At 41.5% G+C, this 13,947-nt stretch overlaps 1 protein-coding gene across 1 annotated transcript in view; it reads left to right on the forward strand.

Moving 5' to 3' along the window:
* LOC124554694 overlaps positions 1–6,430 on the forward strand; it is a 30,435-nt gene extending 24,005 nt beyond the window's left edge. The window contains exon 3 of the mRNA XM_047128319.1: positions 5,922–6,430. Within this exon, the coding sequence (XP_046984275.1) occupies positions 5,922–6,136 (215 nt within the window). The 3' untranslated portion in view covers positions 6,137–6,430. The remainder of the gene's footprint in view (positions 1–5,921) is intronic.
* The last annotated feature ends 7,517 nt before the right edge of the window (positions 6,431–13,947 follow it).

Here is a 13,947-nt window from a genome sequence, read left to right on the forward strand (position 1 = left end):
TATATATAACTGTACATAATGATACATACACAAACTGCACACAATGCACATATATGCACAAAAAATTGCATTATACAGTTTTGGATGTTGCAAGATGATAAGCAACCTGCACTGGAACGTAATGGCGTGGATTCTTCATTGTAAGTAACCGAAACATCTTCCATTTAATAATAATAATTTGTTTACATCACTTAAAATCGTTGTGAGGGACAATTACAATTGAAAAGACGTTGTCTCACATCTTGTTTTGGTTGTAGGGCATCGCCACCCCAAGGAAGTTTCGTCAGGTGGGGAAACAAAACACGAAATGTAATGTAAAACGTGAAATAGCCGTCTGATGATGAACCTAACGGTTCGAAACCGGTAACGGCGCTGTTTAAATAAATAAATAGCATTTTAAAAATTGGCTGGTTGCTGTAATCTTCTGTGTAAGAGTCAACCTATATTTAGTACAGATTTTCTTCATGAGACATCCTTTAAGTCACCTTCGCTTTTTTGATAAGCCCACTGCACAAGATATTAGTCAGCTCTTAAACAGAGCACTCTGGTCGCTTAGGGGAGCTGTGGATGCCGTAGAGCTCATATTAGGCGGTCATCCACCGTTGACCTAAGACCTGACAGTGAAGTGGTGTGTACAGGATGATTCAAAATAACTGTACACACTTCGTGCGTGTATCACAATAAACGTAAAATGTTAAATACAGTTTTGTCTGAAATTGCTTTATTTCCGCGGTGTGCAATAGGCTAGGAATAACAAGTGCATCACAAACAACGCAAAATTAATTCTTCTGAGGAAGCAACGAAATTCATCACAGCCCATAACATGTCTCTGTAGATGAAGACAGTGACGTTCTCGACGCCTTAGCACTCTCAGAATGTTTCAAGCTCTGCTCATATCATTCTGCACAGTTAAACAGCTATTTTCAATTCGCTGCTGTAGTTGTGCTACATTCTCAGTTGCAACACCACGCACGAGCTCCTTGAGACAGCCCCAAAGGTAGAAGTCCGTGGAGGTTAAAATCCGGAGAACTGTCAGGCCAAGGAACAAGTCCTACACGACCTATCCACCTACCGGGATAAGCAACACTGAGATACTCTCTTGCCTTGCGACTGAAATGAGCAGGGGTACCGTCATGCATAAACCATAAATTTGTTCGTGTTGCGGACCACCCAATTAATGTTCCAAAAACTGTCGATACACTCAGCCAGACAGGCACCGTGGAATAACATGCGATACGAGTAGCTGGTTGGTCACTGTACCATACCAAACGTTCATTGCAAAACCAGTTTGATATCCTCGTACTGTAGTAAGTGAGGATTCTCATACGCCCACCCGTGCATGTCATGAGAGTTCACGATACCCGCACTTGTAAAGAGGCTCTCATCCATAAATACTACTTGACGACCAAACAGTGTATCAGCAGCATGGCGCTCGAACAATCACTGATAGAAATTACAACGCCTAGGGTAGTCTACAGGAGCTAGATCCTGTACCTTCTGCAGGTAAAATAGGTGGAATTGCAGTCTTCGAAGAAGGCACCATACAGTTCATTGAGGAACCCCTACAGCAGTGCAGAGAGGCGTACTAAGCCACATCAGTCGGTACGCAGGCGAGCACGACACGCCCATAGCCTGTACTGACCCATGATGTAATGCCTACCACGAAAGACACTATGCATCACACCTCGAAAATAAAGCAGTTTGGGAGAAAACTTTGTTTAGCATTTTGCTATTACTATGATGCATTCACTACACCCACGAAATGTGTACAGTTACTTTTGAATCACCCTGTATGTATCAGTCTGCTGAACGGCATCTATGCAGTAATAAGGGCTGACGTGGAGACGTGACAAGTGGAAGGAAAGGAGCTATCGTGATCGAACGTGCCCATGTCCACACAGTCAATGAAATTCCCTTAGTTCTCAGTGTATCAATACGGACCGTCCAACGTGTCTACAAGGAATGGTGCACTATCAAATGGTTCAAATGGCTCTGAGCACTATGGGACTCAACTTCTGAGGTCATTAGTCCCCTAGAACTTAGCACTAGTTAAACCTAACTAACCTATGGACATCACACACATCCATGCCTGAGGCAGGATTCGAACCTGCGACCGTAGCGGTCTCGCGGTTCCAGACTGCAGCGCCTAGAACCGCACGGCCACTTCGGCCGGCGGTGCACTATCCGCAACAGCCATGTAACGTGGCGTAATAACGGTAGCCGTGAAAAGATACTAATCGACAGGGCCCGGACACACGCCACACCTTGTCAATGACTATCGGTTTCAAAAACGGCATATATTGCGTTGTTAGAGAACGCAGGTTCATCTCAACCTGCCGGCCGAAGTGGCCGTGCGGTTCTAGGCGCTGCAGTCTGGAACCGCGAGACCGCTACGGTCGCAGGTTCGAATCCTGCCTCGGGCATGGATGTGTGTGATGTCCTTAGGTTAGTTAGGTTTAACTAGTTCTAAGTTCTAGGGGACTAATGACCTGAGAAGTTGAGTCCCATAGTGCTCAGAGCCATCTCAACCCGTTTCAGAGGACCATAGCGAAAGAAAGTGCATTCAGTCGATATCTGAAGTCGACTACATCGTTAAGGGCCATTGCTCGCAGAGGTACATAAAGCTGCATATGCTCAATGGGGCAAACAACACAGAAACTCAAAAATAACTTACGGGAATGCAGCCGGGCTACGTCACCTACGTACATTCCCGTACGTTACTTGACTAGTATACGCCAGGAAAAACGTATGTCTCACAACACGGAAACTGCTCAGTAGCTGAGTGGAGGTGTGTACTGTGGTGTGACGAGTCCAGAATTTGCCCCCTTTCAAACCACCGAGCACATTTATGGCCCAGTGAGGTGCTCAACCGCAGTCTGGGGACGTGTTTCTTGTATCATGATGTGGGCCCATTCAGGTTGTTGTAAACCTGGGTGTTTATTTCACCATTCTCGATGACCAAATGTTGCCCTTTATTGTATATCTTCATGGTAAACATGCTCTGGACGCTTCAGTCTTCCAAAATGACAAAAGTCGTGTTCACAATACATTCCTTGTTTGGCAAACACTCAGGCGCCATGTCGCACCACGATTGGCCCTCTAAACCACCAGATCTGAATCGCATAGGCATTGTCTGAGACTATTTTGAACAGTAGGTGAAACATAGACATTTACGGTCCCGTAATATCTTAGCTCTGCGGGATCTAATCATCAGGTGGTTTTATCTGGATATCGAATACCTGAAGGAGCTTGTGGACTCTTTTTATCGCCGAATTCTGGCTGTTATTAAGGCCAGAGTCGGTTTTACTCGTTGTTGACGAGGTGTTACCTTGGAGTAGGACGACCAATACGGTATTAGGGAAAATGACCATGAATTTTAGGGATGATTGAGGAAGAATTAGTCACAATATAATTTTAACTGAACAACAACATCTTATTTTCTTGGAATAGGTGGCCACAAGGATAAAAACACTGGCATACTTTGCTTGCCTACTTTTAGTCTATTATGTCATACAATATGATATTTTGGGGTAACTTCACAAACCGAGAGAAGGTGCAAGTGATGAAAATTGATTCACTTTAGAAGTACATGAAGACACATGTAAACGCTGGACAGTTTAATCATTATGGTTATGGAAAGAAGAATACACAGACCGGAAAATTTCATATTGGCTGGCTGGCTCTTTCGAAGCGTTGCGAAACGTTGTTGTGTTCTGGGAGTTAACTGGGAAATAAATAACGTAAAGAGCATGTTTAAACATGAGCATCTCTATAAGCCACCTTCGTGAGTCCTTGTTATTTCCGTGAGTTACTTATACCATAGCTGCTGATCGGTACGAGGCAAGCGCATCCAGTAGGTTAGATGTCGACAATAGTATTGATTATTATACGCTAACTCTTCGAGATGTGTCGGTCAAGAAATCTTAACTATCAATAGAACTACACAGGTTAATATTTATTGCATTGGTCACTGACGAAATATACGGGATAAATAGGCGGTCAATAAGGGAGTCAGTAGATTCGAGAAAACAAAGGAGAAATGGTCACCATACCTCGAAGTGACTAGTTTTAGTACGGTGTACTTATAAGTAGGTATACTGATGAGCCAAAACATTATGACCACTGCCCATGCCAGCCGAAGTGGCCGTGCGGTTAAAGGCGCTGCAGTCTGGAACCGCAAGACCGCTACGGTCGCAGGTTCGAATCCTGCCTCGGGCATGGATGTTTGTGATGTCCTTAGGTTAGTTAGGTTTAACTAGTTCTAAGTTCTAGGGGACTGATGACCTCAGCAGTTGAGTCCCATAGTGCTCAGAGCCATTTTTTTTGAACCACTGCCCATCGCGAAGTTGAATGCCTCCTGTTGGTGTTGCGAGCACGTGATGCAGTAAGGAAAGAATGTAGGCGAAATAAAGACGATTGGGCAGTCATTATAGCGAAGATGTGGGCCGCAAATGCGGAAATCCACTGATATAAACGGTTTTGACAAAGGGCTCACTGTTGTGGCGCTGATGCTGAAAACGAGAATCTTTGAAACTGCTAAGTAGGTCGCCTCTTGGCGAACTACTGTGGTGACCACCTATGGAAAGTGGTTGAAGGATGGTGAAATAACGAATAGGCCGTATGGTATTGGACACGAAAGGTAGAGATTGGGAGAATCTTCCAGTGTGCAATTCCAGACAGGCAGGGATCTGTGGCAGATCGGACGACAGAGCACAATGCTCGTTGTAATCTCCCCCCCCCCCCCCCCCTCTTTCCTACTTCCATCTATTGTCCACATTAAACGATGTCCAGTCCAAGCAAAGTATTTCATGACGATTTGAGAGGAGCGAAGATTACAATAAACATTCAAGTTTACTTAGCTTGTCATGTCGAGATGGCTCCAGTTTTTCTTGTCTAGGGGTCTGATTCTTGAAGATTAAAAATTTAACACCAGGTCCTCATGGTTAGTTTGAACTAATAAATTTGAGGATTATTGTTGCAACCTTTTTACGTGAATACGAGGGTTGGAACTTTAATAGCCGGCCGCGGTGGTCTTGCGGTTCTAGGCGCTGCAGTCCGGAACCGTGGGACTGCTACGTTCGCAGGTTCGAATCCTGCCTCGGGCATGGATGTGTGTGATGTCCTTAGGTTAGTTAGATTTAAGTAGTTCTAAGTTCTAGGGGACTGATGACCTAAGATGTTAAGTCCTATAGTGCTCAGAGCCATTTGAACCATTTTTTTAACTTTAATAGTGGCAACTATTTATTTATAGCTCGTACAAAATATATACGTGTTTCAAAGATTTCCTGACCTTCAAAGTAGTCACCAGCATTGTGTATAACCCTTTGCCAGCGATGTGGAAGTCGTAGGATACTCTTAGCAGTGTCAGTTGTGTTGACAGTTCGAGTGGCGCGGTCTATTGCCCGACGAATTTGTAGCAATTCTGAAGCGAATGCCGTGAAGTGTTTCCTTCAGTTTAGAAATCGAGTTGAACTCACGAGGACTTAAGTCAGGGGAGTGTAGTAGGTGGTATAGCACTTAGCAGCCCCATCCGTCAAACAAATCAGTAACAGCTTACACTGTACGTACTTGAGCATTGTCCTGCAAAACGATGGTCAAGTCCTGCAGGAAGTGTCATCACTTCGGTCTCTATGCTGTTCATTTTTGAAACACAACCTACGACCAGCTGTTCTACTGTGTTTTAAAAGTGGAACAACTATTAAACAGGTGGTCATAATGTTTTGGCTCATCGGTGTAGATGTAGGTGTTATTGTTGCTCGTTGCTTTCCGAGAAGTCATTTTTGTTTCATTAGACTTTTGATTAGTTGGTTTCTCCAGCCACGGAAGCATAGACGCTTCGCGTTGCAGCAGTATGCAGTTGTCGAAAGAGATTCTAGCATTTTTGAGCGCCATGGTACGCAGTTGACAACTTCATGTTGCAGTGTACGAGAACCTGTGGCTGGGCGGACAAATAAGGGACACCGAGTGGCTGTGGGACGATGGTTCGAAGATCCAGCAACCCGGAACGGCAGTGGCTGCGACGACGTCGGAACGACGGTGCGTGGGCGTATCGCGCATCGGGCCGCAGCAGCCAGTGAAGCTGGAGGCGTGGTCGTGTTCCGAGCCGCGCGGCTTTCTCTGCCGCTTGGGAGCCTAGGCCGCACGGCGCGCCCGAGGACAAAGCCACACAGCAACGTCAGCGCTCCAGACTGTACACCTGCCCTCTGAAGAATCTGTCCAGGCGATATTAACCCATTCCTCGGCTTATTTCTTCTGCTTTCGAGCAATGACGGGACCTTCCGCTGCCGACCATTCCCGCGTCTCCTTCGTACACCTCATTCTGGAGACTTCCGGATTGGGTGACATAGTGTCGCGTCGATTATAATAACTTTGTTCCTGAGTCGTTAGATGTGCAAGAAATGTGATAACCTTGAAAACTAGTTTTTTTTTCGATTCGCTTGTTTTTCTATTATCTGACTCGTAATCTAGATGTTATAAAGGCATCTAGTAATCGTAATCTAAGAAAACGAGGTTTATTTGAGATGCATTTATTATATATGCTCTGTAGGAGTGAATACACATAAACTTTCTCGTAGTTATTCGGACGGCTCTCGAAGATCGTCGTTAACGAGTTGCGTATTTTAAAAGCAACGGACATTTCTCCACCAATGCTGCCACAGGGAATAAGGCAATGAAATAGTTGAATAATAGAAATAGTATCACCAAATCTACTTACTCATACTGTGTAATAATTTTAAATTATATAATTGATTTTTATTCTCTGTTCCCTATTCCTGAACGACAAGGTATTCGCAGTTGAATAAATATTTATTAATTATGTCACTTTTAATTTTGATAAAATTAACTTATAACATTAAAATGCGAGGCGTTGCTAGTGGGTTTCACTAGTCATGGCGCTTATAATATGCAGAATCAAAGCAAGAATCTGCAACTAAAATTTATGTTGTTTAACGGTGCTAAGCAGCATTTCATTCATTGGGGAGGGGGGGAGGAGGGTTGAGGTTTGGAGTTACATCTGTGCCACTGATTCGTGCGTGAAATCCAGTCAAAACGCATCGTATTTTCATGTTTTTATAACCTAATGTGATCATTAAAAATGACCGGTGGCATAATTAATAAATGTCTATTCTACTGATGCACCACACACACTGTATTCACATTCGACCATCAAAATACTTACATGCTAAGAGAGAGTGTGCCAACCGTTTATTGGTACGCTTAACCTTTGACAAGGAATGGCATCGCTCTTATTATTTTTTCACATATTTCATAATTTTTAGACAAATATATTGTGTGTGTTCCTTCGATGACGAAAACGAAAAGAGTACAAGTTCCTGGTAAAGGTAGGGTGACCATAATGAAAGGAAAGAACACCTTTGAAACATCTGTTGTTAAGTTACCAGTAAAGCACAAAAGATTAAAAGGTAAAAAGTGTCACCTCATAACAGTTTCTGTTTAATTGTAAAACATTAGTACTGTTAAAATTTTTAATGATTCCTTCATTAAAGTAAGTTAAGATAACATTAACTAATTCTTCTGGTGATAACTGCCAACAGTTAAGTGGTACAGTGTCGGCAGTTAAATAACAATAATACTACAAGAAAAAAGCATGATTCCGCTCATATTCACCATGCCATTTCAGAATGTAAATCAGTATCCATATATTCGGTGGCCGAAATTAAAACATGTCATCTCTTGGATGCATTTATCGCCGAAATGTTAATGTACTCATTACAGGCAATGACTTAGACTGTCGGAGATGCCACACCTCATTGCCTTAAGTCCTCTTAACTACATGAAGAAATGTTTTCCGTAAAGTAACGTATGTGTAAGTCCGTCTCAGTAGGTGAGTGGTCAATGCGACTGACCCTCATTGGGGGACTCGACTTCGATTTTCGGTACTGCCAGAGGTTTTTCCTTGGTGGAAGGGCTGGGTCAGGATGCCAATTGAGGAGCTACCTGATCAGAGGTAGCGACTCGAAGGTCAGACCGTCGATAACGGCAGGAAGTGCAGCTGAGAATCTGAGATCTGTAGCGGTCAGTCGACTTCACTGCCTCATCACGGGGTTTCCTTTTTTTTCCTTTATCGTATGTGTGAAGAGAAAAATTTATATCCTGGTACCTTGTATTCTGCCGTAGTGTGTATGCGTCTAAAATAAGTAAGTTGGTAAAGGGTAGCTTGAAAAGATTTAAATGTCAACATTAACTAGTCTTAAGAGCAGCCGGCCGGAGTGGCCGAGCGGTTAAAGGCGCTACAGTCTGGAACCGCACGACCGCGACGGTCGCAGGTTCGAATCCTGCCTCGGGCATGGATGTGTGTGATGTCCTTAGGTTAGTTAGGTTTAAGTAGTTCTAAGTTCTAGGGGACTTATGACCACAGCAGTTGAGTCCCATAGTGCTCAGAGCCATTTGAACCATTTTCTTAAGAGCAATACACTGAGACTATTTAACCAACCGCCATTACATTATAAATATACTGACTGTAGCGAGCTTTAAAAAAATGCTGATTTTGTACATAGTACAGCAGTTAGTTAAAAATTACACTTGAGTGTTAATACTCTTTTTTTAGGGTAATTCGTGTGCTAGAATATGCGAGAGCAAGGAGACAGTTTGTAGGCTTTCCAGTTAGCTTATAAGACCTTTTTTTCCAAAAACGCATTGATTCTCAAGGTGGAAATTTAATGTACACAGTTGTAGCCAGTGGATCTGAAAGAGCTATAAATAGTGTGCCGCATCTCAGAGCGATCAGTTCCGGCACTGAAATTTGAAAGGAGGTTAGCGTGTCAAAGGAAGAGTTTGAAATCATGTATTCTATTCAACAAAATGTTTTTCTGGTGCTGGAATTCCGCAGATTAGAACACACTCCTACGGCAAGAAGCCACGTCATGGTTAAATCGAAAACTGCACGTTGTTGATGTAGGAGTGTGATCTAATCTGTGGTATTGCAGAAAAACATTTTGTTCAATGGAATACATGTTTTCAACCTCTTCCTTTGATAAGCTAATCTCCATTCAAATTTCAAAGGTGGAACTCATCGCTCTAAGCTGCGTGGCACTATTTAAGCCCTTTCAGATCCACTGGCTATAATTGCGTGCATTAAATTTTACTGTCTCTTACTTGGAACAGAAATATTTTTCCTCAGTGGAAACCTCATGAACACATTTGTGAATGTTCAGTCTTTTTATCATGTACAAGAGCTGCCAACTGTTTGGCTTCACTATGAAAATATCAACTAGTCAGTGCAACAGTGCACAGCAGCTTATGAGCGCCAGAATATAAGGAAGTAGTTCGTTAGCTATATTCCACTGTATAAATGAATATTATTAATATTGTTATATTGCATGGTAATTATTGAATGGCCAGTTTATTTATTACAAAAGGGAATATTTCAAAATTAGTTATATTAGTCCACAAAAAGAAGCCAAATGTACAAAGTATATTTTGAAAACGGGTACATATTTTTGTATACATCTTGCATCTAAAATCATTAAAAAATCACATAAGGGTATTACAGCTTAAAAGAAAGTTTTTCTACCTCCAGAAAAAAAAAAATCAGGTCTGAAAGGGATAGGCACTACGTATTGCGATTACAGCGCCATCTGCTAGCAGCATTTCGAGCTATTTAGAAACTTCTGTATAACTTCTTTATAAAATACTTACAGCTTTCGCAATAAACATATCATTTATTGGACTCGTCTATCGATCTCAGTTTTCGAGGTATTTAATTTTGAAACCAGGGACTTCTTCGCTGGACAAATGAATACATGTTTTCAACCTCTTCCTTTGATAAGCTAATCTCCATTCAAATTTCAAAGGTGGAACTCATCGCTCTAAGCTGCGTGGCACTATTTAAGCCCTTTCAGATCCACTGGCTATAATTGCGTGCATTAAATTTTACTGTCTCTTACTTGGAACAGAAATATTTTTCCTCAGTGGAAACCTCATGAACACATTTGTGAATGTTCAGTCTTTTTATCATGTACAAGAGCTGCCAACTGTTTGGCTTCACTATGAAAATATCAACTAGTCAGTGCAACAGTGCACAGCAGCTTATGAGCGCCAGAATATAAGGAAGTAGTTCGTTAGCTATATTCCACTGTATAAATGAATATTATTAATATTGTTATATTGCATGGTAATTATTGAATGGCCAGTTTATTTATTACAAAAGGGAATATTTCAAAATTAGTTATATTAGTCCACAAAAAGAAGCCAAATGTACAAAGTATATTTTGAAAACGGGTACATATTTTTGTATACATCTTGCATCTAAAATCATTAAAAAATCACATAAGGGTATTACAGCATAAAAGAAAGTTTTTCTACCTCCAGAAAAAAAAAATCAGGTCTGAAAGGGATAGGCACTACGTATTGCGATTACAGCGCCATCTGCTAGCAGCATTTCGAGCTATTTAGAAACTTCTGTATAACTTCTTTATAAAATACTTACAGCTTTCGCAATAAACATATCATTTATTGGACTCGTCTATCGATCTCAGTTTTCGAGGTATTTAATTTTGAAACCAGGGACTTCTTCGCTGGACACGCTGTATTTACATGACAGTTATGGCAATACATAAAAGTATAAAATGAGAATCCGAACTCCACGTATAAAATTTCAGAGGTTGTTCAGGGATGTTTACTGAGTATCAATGATCTCAGGTAGCTCGTTACAGAATGATAATGTAATTATAACAAATTCTGTTTGTTGCACCAACTACCTTTGTTTATATGAAGAACCGTTAATGAGCAGTGAAAAGACTATGATATGTGATCACCAAACATACAGCGCAAGACACGGAGTAACACAACTACACTCAGATGCCAAAGTGCTGCAATATCGGTGCCGTCTCCATACGAAAAGTTCAGCACAGAGTCGTTGTACCGCTCTTCCAATGCGGTCAGTGTACACATACACGAGGTGCATTTCGGCCATTTCTCCATAGGTACACCTATCCTTACTGCTGTATAACACTGTACGACTAAGACCTCCAGAAAAACAAACTCGAGACGGGGCAGAGCAATACCGAGTGCAAGTGTCAGAGCGAAAAGTAAAGTGGTCATGACTGTTGTCGTTCTTTTTAAGAACAATTATTTGAGTGAATGGAACAAGTATTATCTTTCCAACCAAGAAATACAACGCATACCGTCTAAATTTTCATTGTTGTGCAGATATTTTGTGTGCAGTACAGATGCAAAGGTAAGTACGGGAAATAAGTCAAACGAAATGCAATTACTCTATAAAACACACTGGAGACGACAGATCTATTGTACCAAAATCTCAGACAATGACTTTAGCAAATTTAGTTGGGTTCACCCTCCATAAATAGTTTATGCTATAACTACCATCAGGAGCATCTAATTGAAGTAACTTGCTGGTTTGCACATCCCTCACCCCCATCACCACCTCGCTAATTAGTATCTTATTTATTTATTTGGTGATACATTTTTTTCATCTGGCAAAATTATGGTTTTCAGGCTCTCTCTTGCATCTAATTAAATATATTTAAGGAGTTGACACTATAATGTGTACAGTACAGGAAATCTACATAATACTAAAAACAATAATTGCTATAGTAATAAACGTATCGTGTTACAGTAATGTCAGGCTTATTTTTGTGTTAGGTAATTTTCACATAACGTAACATTCCAGTAGGGTGGGAGCAATGACATATTAACAGAAATGCATGGCAGCAGTACAGGAGTTATCAGATCTCTAGAAGAAATTGATTGAGTGAGGAATAACGAGAAGAACTGAAGTTAGCAGATGAGATGGAAAAAATACGGAAGTAGACAGGTACGAGGAAAGCTGGAATAGTATTGACAACGTGGCACAAATTTTGGTCCACTGCTGGACAGGCAGAAGGCAGCTAGGGTATTACGGGATGGATGCTAGTTAGATCAAAATAGGTAAAACTTTAATTTCCTCTTGAATGCAGTGTTTTTAGGATCAGACGCAGATTACTGGGTAGTTTGTTCGAAAAGCGTATGGATGAAATAGAGAAATAGGTGGATGAAGATTTAGTGTTACGCATAGTTACGGCCAAGGTGCTGGGCGTATTAGAGATAGTGTTGCAGTTATGAAATATTCCTCTGAACGAGTACTTAATGCCTACACCAAAATTTATTTTGAGCAATTAGTTGAAGTATGCACACGTAAGTGTAACTAGCTTCAATAACATGCTGGAGCTCTCAGCGATAAACAGTCTTGAGCAAACAGAGGGATAGGAATTAGTGAGCACAAGTTCATCGTAGCGAGACTGAATACCGTAACATCCAAATACCAACAAAAATTCACGTAAAATATATCTTTTTAAAAAAGCGGATAAAAGAACGCTTGACACCTTCCTGAGATACAGTCTCCAATCCTGTCATACTAATTATGTAAACGTCAACCAATGTCCCTTAAATTCAAAGAAATAGTACTGATGGCAGCTGAGAGTTTTATATCAAGTCAGTTAATTGGAGACGGGACAGATCCCCCATGATACACAAAGCACGTCAGGACACTGTTGAAGAACCAATGAAAAAAACATAAAGACATGCAATATTTTAAAGAACCCAAAATCTTCATAATCAACGACGGTTCATAGGTGTTCGATATTTACCGTGGACTTCGATGAGAGATACTTTTAATCCATTTACGTCTACATCTACATGACTACTCTTTTTCGTGAGAGGGTTCATCGACGACCTTCATACAATTTCTCTACCGTTTCACTCCCGAACAGCGCGCGGGAAAAACGGACACTTGACTCATTCCGCGCATTCTCTGATTTTACTTATTTTCTTACGGTGGTCACTTCACCCTATGTTAGTGGGAGTCAACAATATATTTTTGTATTCGAAGGAGAACAAAAATGGCTCTGAGCACTATGGGACTCAACTGCTGAGGTCATTAGTCCCCTAGAACTTAGAACTAGTTAAACCTAACTAACCTAAGGACATCACAAACATCCATGCCCGAGGCAGGATTCGAACCTGCGACCGTAGCGGTCTTGCGGTTCCAGACTGCAGCGCCTTTAACCGCACGGCCACTTCGGCCGGCTCGAAGGAGAACGTTGGTGACTGAAATTTCATGACAAGATCTCGCTGCAACGAAAACCGCCTTTGTTTTAATGATTGCACCCTAATCTGCCTATCATATCTGTGACACTCTCTCCCCTATTTCTAAATAATTCAGAACGAGATGCCCTTCCTTGAACTTTATCGATGTCCTTCGTTAATCCTGTCTGGTAAGGATCTCATACAGCGCAACAATATTCCAGAACATGACGGGCAAGCGTAGTGTAAGGCGTCTCTTTAGTAGACCTGTTGCATCTTCTAAGTGTTTCGCCAATAAGGCGCAGACTTTGATTCGCCTTCCCCTTAACATTATCTATGCGATCTTTCCAGTTTAAGTTATTCGTATTTGTAATCCTAAGTATTTAGTTGAATTGGCAGCCTTTAGATATGTTTAATACCTCGTGTAACCCAAATTTGACTGATTCCTTTTATTACTCATGTGGTTGACCACACATTGCTCATTATTTAGGTCATTTCCACTACTCTTGTCATACAAATACCTTGCTAAATCATTTTCCAATCGGTTTTGGTCTTCTGATGGCATTACTAGACGAGAAGCGACAGCATCATCAGCAAACAATCTAGCAGTGCTGCTCAGATTGTCTCCGAAATCGTTTATATAGATTCGGAACACCAGAGAGCCTATAACGCTTCCTTGGGGAATGCCAAACATCATCTCTGTTTCACTCTATGACTTTCGCTGCGACCTTTCTGACAGGATATCACGAATCCAGTAGCACAGTAGAGACGAAACACCGTAGGCACGCATTTTGGTTATAAGCCGTTTGTCAGGAACGGTGTCAAAAGCCTTATGGAAATACAGAAATATGGAAGCACTTTGAGACCCCGTGTTGACAGCACTCATTACTTCGTCTAAATAGA

This window comes from Schistocerca americana, chromosome X, assembly GCF_021461395.2.
Source record: "Schistocerca americana isolate TAMUIC-IGC-003095 chromosome X, iqSchAmer2.1, whole genome shotgun sequence".
Classification (NCBI taxonomy): domain Eukaryota; kingdom Metazoa; phylum Arthropoda; class Insecta; order Orthoptera; family Acrididae; genus Schistocerca; species Schistocerca americana.